The following is an 8277-nucleotide window of genomic DNA, read 5'->3' as shown; positions in this document are numbered from 1 at the left end:
GACAAACCTAATGTAAGTATTATGTAATTAAGAGTAAATAAATAATTATTTAAAAAATCTCTTTCTCTCTCATAAAGGAATGAAGGAAGGATTAAATGAGATTACAAAATATGAAGAGTTCCCATATTCCGTATGCTTATAAACCACTTGAACAATATTGTTCTTTGATCCAAATGCACATATTAATATATATACACATAATTTCCCAAATCAACTACAAATCCTGACACATTGAATTGTCCTTTTTTTTCCCATTAAAATGTGACATATATATATTAATGCTTATGTTGTTAATTGTATAATAATGGGTTCTTGATAACATATGTCTTTAATTTTATTCCAAACTACTTCTTCCAATTTTCCAGGTTGAAGTTCCTATATAATATCTCCTGCAAAAATGTAAAACATCAACCATAACAAAAAAATTGTGAAATCAATACAAGTAATTTTGTTTACCAACTTTGTAATAAGTTTCTTATAATTACAAATTTAAGTATCAAATTGAAAGTCACAAATAACTAAATCTCCAATACTTATAGTTTTCCTTTTACCCCTGATATTCTTTTTCCTTTGTTCATTACTTTCCTTTTTACTGTTTCGATCTTATTTATATAAACGCTTTAAGTGGATTTCTTGGTGATTTCTTTTTATTATTGTTTTATGTTTAAAATTTCCTTTCAAACTACTTTAGATTTTGATTCAAGATTGTGCTTTCTTCATCATTTCAATTTCTAATAACCTTTTTAAGAATAAAGTTATTTTATATATCTATTTTTTATTCTGATAATTTTTACTATGAATTTTATGTTTATGTACATTTTAAATGTCTAATAATGTCTTATCAAAATATTCATAAAAGAGTTTTTTATATAGAATCGATCTGTATTATATAACTTTAGTTTGCATGCATTTAGATAAAAAAAATCTCTACAAATTACTAGTTAAAAAAAAAACATAAAAATTCATTTGTCTTAAGTTCTAATAATTTACTTCATATTATCAAAACTTCAACAAACGAGTTTACATTAGCTTTATTTTCTTCACAATGAGAGAAACAAAGTAGATTGAAAATCATTTTTTCATGCTGGCTATTAATAAAAAAAATTAATTTCATTTGGGACACCATTCCCTGCTTTGAAGAAATTAGGTCAACAACTGGGCATACATGTAATAATGAAAAGAAAGAGAAGAAGCTTTGGACGCACATACTTTTCTCTTGTAATTCTTTAAAGAACTGACAGGCACTTTCTTCCACTTTGCCCTAGTGCTGTCAAGATCATTTATCATTATTATTTTTTGGATGTTCTTCAAAAAATGAATTATGTTCATTGCTATATGAACAAAATTCATATGCTTAAAGAAGTGCAACACTAATGATAGAAAGCAAGACTGCAAGTGTTCAGTTCATTGAATCAAATGGTGGATGCAAAGTTCTCATGTTATTAGCACACGAATGAATGAGTAATATATAAAAAAACTTGTATATTTATTATTTCAAGATTTTGAATAAGAAAAAATGTATTAATTTTTTAAAAATATTAAATTATGTCTTTGATTTTCATTTTTGTAGAGAAATTTTAATAAGATCTTTTTTTTATGTGTCTCGATTTGCTCTCTATTTTAGAAAATTTGACAGCAATCATCCTTTCATTAGTACTATACTAACAACATTAAATAGGTGTCATTTGTCAGTTCATTATTATTTTTTAATTTTTTTTAATTTTTTTAATTTAAAAAAAAATTGTCATATGTCAAATTAATGTCGTGTTATCTGATAGTATTAATATGATGTGACAGTTGCAATGTCACGTGTCACAATCACGTCATGTATCATTACCTTAGTCTTAGATTGGCCTATCTATTTTTTCATTCGGTTCTAATTTTTTTTTAAATTGATTAATTTTGCTTTTTTAACAAATTTAACTTTTATATAAATTTTATATAAATATTTTTATTAAACTTTTTTAATAAGATTAAGTTTATTTAAATTTATATTTTACATTGAATGTAAGGCCCATTAAGAACATTTCATTTATTCATGCCCTAAATTAAAGGGGCTGCCCTTGTAAGTGGGGCTAAGGGCTGACCCAGTAAATAAAATCATCCTTCGTTGCCCTAAGTCACACTTTCCTCTCATTTTCACAGAACCTAGGACTGCAGCCGCCTTCTCTGCTACGGTTCCACGGTACCTTCAGTTCCCATTCAACTTGGTCGTCCTTAACTCACGCTCTCCAACTAGTAGTTTCCCTCCTTGGTCTATTTTCGTAGCGGTTGTCAGGGTTCCGTAATGACCCGCTCTTACTCACTATTTTCCAGCTCTGAGTCAGTTTCTGGAAGTTGTTCGTGCTCCACAGTTTGGGTGTCGAGGTTCCAACTAGCTTTGTCCAGGTACGGGAAGCTAGAACCTCTTTGTTTAATGTGTTTGCGAGTTGTTTTGTGGTATATTTTTATGATCCTTGAACTAGTATGTTGCTGCGAAGGTATGAAATGGTTGATGTTGTTGTTGGTATATGGAAAATACAAATGATACAGGTACGACAGTGGCGGAGACTGTTAAACTCGTCCAAGCGAGCTTGTCTCGCCTAGGCGAGGTGAGCAGAGGCTCGCCCAGGCCTTCTCGCGCAAATGGTCGCCTAGGCGACCCACTCAGTTTTGAGCAAGTGAGCGTCTCGCTCAGGCGAGGCGAGTCTCGCCTAAGCGAGAACGTGCAGAGGCCACTGTTCCAGATTTGCGAACTCTCGCCTAGGCGAAGAGAACTCGCTTGAGCGAGAGTCTCTCGCCTGGGCGAGGCTCCTCAGCCTGAGCGAGGGGTTGAGCAAAAATGTGTTTCAGCTTGGTGTTCTTCTTGTCTTTTGATGGTTGGGCTGTACTTTATTGTACTATTATATGATGGCATGGGGGAAATGAATATGCATGATTGGGAGGGGATTATTTGTGGGGAATTGTGAGCTTGACATGATTTCTATATGAGTTGTACATGAGAAGTTGGATACATATATATGTGCGTGTGGTCACAATTTTGGAATGAGCAACAATGGACCTTGATGGTTGGTAAACCAGTGGCATGGTATTGGTATGAGAGGAAACATTTTACTCATGATTGGTAACGACGAATTGGTATGGATTTAGCCGTGAGAAATGAGGATTTGTTTATGGATGTTGGTATGAAATTTATGTGTAATGTATGTGTAAATTCTTGGTGGTTATATATGTTGGTCTGTGTCAGTGCGTAATTCCTTGGGGTCTCTAGGTGAGACTCTCAGGGTCGCGCTTCAGTGGTCGGAACGTAATTCCATGACCCTTGTTAGTGGGTGTTCATGGTGGTGCCCCATCTGTATAGTCTAGTAAGGATTCAAGGTAAGGTTGCATCCTGACACTCTAAGGTGTTAGTTAGTCTCACTTAGAGCGGACTGACTCCTGTGGTGAGAGTAGCAGGAGGCCTGAAACTCATTAAGGGCTAACCTTGTGGTGAGGGAAAATGATTCATTGTAACACTTGTAACACATAGCTCGGGGGTGAGCAGCTCGGGGGTGAGCAGAGGTATCCACCACGAGTGCAAGCATCCGCTGAATCCGACCAGACTATACGTATCGGGATGAGTCGAGTCAGGGTCTAGTGTATTGTTTGAGAAGTCAGAACATGTTTGGGTGATATATGAAATGCTTGAATTGGGTGATGATATGTATCTATTTGATGAACTGTTTTACTCTAGCTTACTCTGTTTGTTGTATGGTTGTCTTGTATGTGGCTCTTCTTTCTTGCGATGATCATCAATTTAATTGGTGGGAGCAGATGGGTGAGGTTCTCACGGTCAACAAGGAAATGGCGATTCCGCTACTTAGCCATCTAGACTGGACTTTATTTTTTTTCTTCTTGGGCTTTCTTTAGGGCTATGGCCCATGTATTGCTTTATGCTTTACTATTCTACTCTCATTTGTTAGACTTTTATCTGGTTTCCGTTGACATCCTGGTGTGCCCAGTTTGTAGGGGTTGTGTTAAAGACCTCAAGACTACTCTACAGTACTATTTTTGTGTGACGTTTCTTTTAATTTTGCTTAATAATTAAATGGAACGTTACATTGAACTTTATCTAAAATTCTTTTAAATTTATTAATAGAAAGCATGTAAATAAAAAGAAATCCAAAATTAATTTCAACTAACAAATATGCTAAATTTGTTTATCAATTGCCTTTCATAAAATAAAATAAATTTATCAACTTTTTCGATTCTTGTAAAATTTATCTTTTACATTGAACTTTATTTGTATTGATATTTTATTACATCATGTTTTAATATTATTTTTTATTTCAATTTATATTTCAAATGATTGAATATTTTAAATAGTGTAAAATTCAGTAATTTTATTATAAATGTTTGAATTGGTTTAAAAAATAACAATTTTATAAATTTAAATGTCAAGTCTTAAAATAATTTTAAACAATTTTATAAAAATTTAAAAGAAATAAATATAAAATTTGAAAAAAAAATAATGTAAAATATGAATTTAATTGTAGTTAATTTTGTTAAAACTATTCAATTTGGTAAGGGATGGAACTGTACAATTTTAAAATAAATTGGAACGGGATTGTCCCAAAATAAAAAATATAAGGATTAAGATGAGACTGAGGTAATAACACATGACTTGATACGGACACAAGACACTGTCATAGTCACTATCACACTGTCATTACCATGTGACATAATGTTAGTTTTACACATAACAAATTATTATTTTTTAAAAATTTAAAAAATAAATAAAAATTTTAAACATTTTTAAAAAGAATTAAAGAAAAGTAAAAAAAAAATAATGAAATGTGACACATATTTAACGTTGTTAACACAATATTAACGAAAAAGATATAATTGCACCAAATTCTCTAAAATAAAGACTAAATTGAGAGGCATAAAAATAAAATAAAAAAGTAGTTGAGATTTTCTAACAATAATAAGACCAAAGATATAATTTTCAAAATCTAATATATATTACAATGAAATGAATCCAACATGTGAAATCTTAATAAAGGAAGAATAATATATATAAAAAGGGAAGACCATACATTATTTTAAAAGAAGATTCACATAAGATTGATAATAAAATGTAGTAATAAGCTATCATGCTAATGTAATAACATCTCATAATTAAAACTGGAGTTAAAAAGTATAAAAATCGATATACGAATAGAAAATCTTTGATAAGGCTGGAAAAATTCACAGGCTAGATTTGATACATAACTTTATTATAGTACATTATTTTTAAATATGAAAGGATATAACAATTGCATTTTCCAATATCCTTCTCAATAATAGGAGAGAAGAATTTTATTTGTTGAATCACATTAGTCTGAGGTCAAACTGTGAAAGATTGGTGATATATGTGCATAGATAAAGAAATAAAGCAAGAATCAATTAGTAAAATTTTACTTTTTATTAATCAGGTTAATATGAAACAAAACTAGTTACGATTTATTATACTAGAATTTTCACTTTGTCCAAAAGCGAAAAAAAAAAAATTCTATGAATAGAACATTACTTTGACTTCTAAAATTACAAAAGTGTTGTATTATAGATAACATTTAACTATCAACGTACGTAAGATGGTTTTGGTATTGTTTACACTAAAGGGGACAGAAAGTGACTCCAAATTCAATGCAAAGTAGTTCAATGGATTTCAATTATATTTAATCTAGTGTCTAAGAGTTTACTACATCCATGTAACTCTCATTTTTCTTGGTAAGGTAAGAAGATTCCTTTATTTAAAAAGAAGGTTAAAATACTTTTTTTTATCCCAAATTTGTATTTATACTTAAATAAGTTTCAATTTTTATTAATTTTATTTAATTTAGTCATATTTTATTAATATCGTTTAAATTAATAATGACTATGAACGATCATAACTTCATAGTTTTTAATTAACTTTTTTTTACTCTGCCAAGTCTTTAAAATGTGCTTACAAACACTAATTTTAATCTTTAAAAATATATTAAATATTTTTTAATATATCAATATTGGTGCAATTTGAATACCCAGTAGAAAAATAATACCAAAAACTCCTCAGAGAATCTAGTTTCATTATCAACAATGAAATTATCCAGAACTCCTTCAAGCCTGAAATACATTATACCTAGTTTCATTATCCATAAGCATTAAAGTATTATGTTTGGTTGGAGTAAACCCTAATTTGATTGAACAACTCATTCTTCAAGCATTAAGGTTGGGAGGTGAAAGCGCTTAAGTAAATTGTTGGACTGAAGACAGGACAACATGCTGTCAATCAAGTGAGAGCAATATAACCAACCTACTATCAAAACCAATAAATTTTACACAAAATGGTTGGCACAATGTCATACCACAAGAACATTATTATGCTATTTGATCATGAACTCAATATAACAATATTCAAATTCTTCTGACAAATCTAAGACATTATTCACGCCACCTTCAAAAGGGTTAGAACTTTATGTAGGCGTGATCTTATACATGTTAGGTTGCACTTATTGAAGCTTATTCAACTCTTAAGAATGTCTTTGGATAGAGTATTTTAATGAAGTAATTCATTTTTTTGAAGAATTTAGATTGCTTTGTAATGAAATGCTTAGTTTGGATATAGAAATTAAAAAGCATTTCAAATGCAAGCATTTTTTGAGGAATTTAAATTGGTTAAATTAGTAGAAATTCAAATACCTTCAAAATAGGTGGAATTTGAAATTCTTCTCACTCAACCTCATATTCTAGACTCTTTGGTAGGCCCGATGACACAAACGGGCCCGACAATTCAGACGGGTTCGACGACCCGAATGGGCTCAATAATCCAGACAGGTTCGACGACCCAGACGGACCCGACGACCCAGACAGGTCCAACGACCGGAATGGGCTCAACGATCCAGACAGGTCCGACGACCCAAACGGGCCTGACGACCTGAATGGGCTCAATGATCTAGACGGGCCTGTCCGTTGACCCAGACGAGCCCGTCGACCCGGACGGACCCAACGACCCAGTCGAGCCTTACGACCAGAACGGGCTCGACGACCCAGAATGGCCAGACGACTCAGACGGGGGCAGACTATCCGGACAAGATCAATGATCTAACGGGCCCGACAATTCAGACGAGTCCGACGACCCGAATGGGCCTGACAATCCAGATGGGCCCGACGACCCGGATGAGCCTGACGACCCATACGGGCCCTACAACACAGACTGCGCGACGACCTGAATGGGCCCTTCCAAACCTTTGGGCCTGACGACCCAAACAAGCACGACAACCTGGACGGGTCCAACGACTTGGACGGGCCCGACAACCTGGATGGACCCTTCCAAACCGTCAAGCCCGATGATCCAGACGGACCCAACGACATGGACGGTCCCAATGACATAGATGGACCCAACGACTCGGACGGGTCAAACTATCCAAACGAACCCGACGAGCCCGACGAACCCAACGGTTTGGAAGGCCCGTCCGAGTCGTCGGACCCGTCTAGGTCGTCGGGCCCGTCCGGGTTGTCAGACCTTTCCGTGTCGTCGGGCCCTTCTTGATCGTCGGGTTTCCAAATTTATCATTAACTCAAAACATAATTAAGCCTAAAATAAATATTAAAATTAAATTTTATCTCACAATAAATTCAATTTTTTTTTCAAACAAGAAATTGAAATGTAAGGTATTTTAATTTCCTTATCCAAACAAATTATTTAAAAAATGAATGGAATTTGATTCCAAACAATTCAAATGCAAAACATTTCAATTTCTAAGCATTGTTGAAATGCTCCATCCAAACACAAGGTAAGAGTCTATGTAGAACATCATAATTATTTCATTCTCCTTTGCACATTCTTTATCCCTATTTTCATTCTCTAACATCAAGAGATTTTTCTTCTTGTAATATGTTGTTGTTATTTGTGTTTTTGGAATTCTCTTCCCGTGTTCTAGATGCCACAAAACATATATGCTATATGGCTTGGTTGTTCTTTGGTCTTTGTAATTTTTTTTTATAATTATTTTCATATTCAATTGTTCAAATTTTAAAATGTATGTGAGATTCATTCAAATCCTTCTAATGTTGCATCGTTACTAAACCCTAACCTTGTGTTTGGATGGAGCATTTCAACGATGCTTAGAAATTGAAATGTTTTGCATTTGAATTGCTTGCAATTAAATTTCATTCATTTTTTAAATAATTTGTTTGGACAAGAAAATTAAAATACCTTACATTTCAATTTCATGTTTGAAAAAAAAATTGAATTTATTGTGAGATAAAATTTAATTTAAAGATATTTATTTTAGG

The 8277-nt window shown here is 32.8% G+C and overlaps 1 protein-coding gene across 1 annotated transcript; it reads left to right on the top strand.

Moving 5' to 3' along the window:
* Positions 1-2287: 2287 nt before the first annotated feature.
* LOC114174543 (sporozoite surface protein 2-like) lies at positions 2288-7531 on the top strand. The gene is made up of 3 exons (XM_028059378.1): positions 2288-2388; positions 6733-6888; positions 7195-7531. Exons 1-3 carry the CDS (start codon positions 2288-2290, stop codon positions 7529-7531), a joined length of 594 nt encoding a protein of 197 aa, XP_027915179.1.
* The last annotated feature ends 746 nt before the right edge of the window (positions 7532-8277 follow it).

This window comes from Vigna unguiculata, chromosome 2 (assembly GCF_004118075.2).
Source record: "Vigna unguiculata cultivar IT97K-499-35 chromosome 2, ASM411807v1, whole genome shotgun sequence".
Taxonomy (NCBI): domain Eukaryota; kingdom Viridiplantae; phylum Streptophyta; class Magnoliopsida; order Fabales; family Fabaceae; genus Vigna; species Vigna unguiculata.
This window is presented reverse-complemented; position numbering and strand designations above follow the sequence as displayed.

What these genes read in the sequence shown, in the direction of transcription:
- LOC114174543 (XM_028059378.1), top strand. Translation starts at nt 2,288, where the DNA reads ATGACCCGCTCTTACTCACTATTTTCCAGCTCTGAGTCAGTTTCTGGA. An exon ending in TTCCAACTAGCTTTGTCCAG is followed by an intron (nt 2,389 to 6,732) that starts GTACGGGAAGCT and finishes CTCATATTCTAG; the next exon opens with ACTCTTTGGTAGGCCCGATG. An exon ending in GGGCTCAACGATCCAGACAG is followed by an intron (nt 6,889 to 7,194) that starts GTCCGACGACCC and finishes CCTACAACACAG; the next exon opens with ACTGCGCGACGACCTGAATG.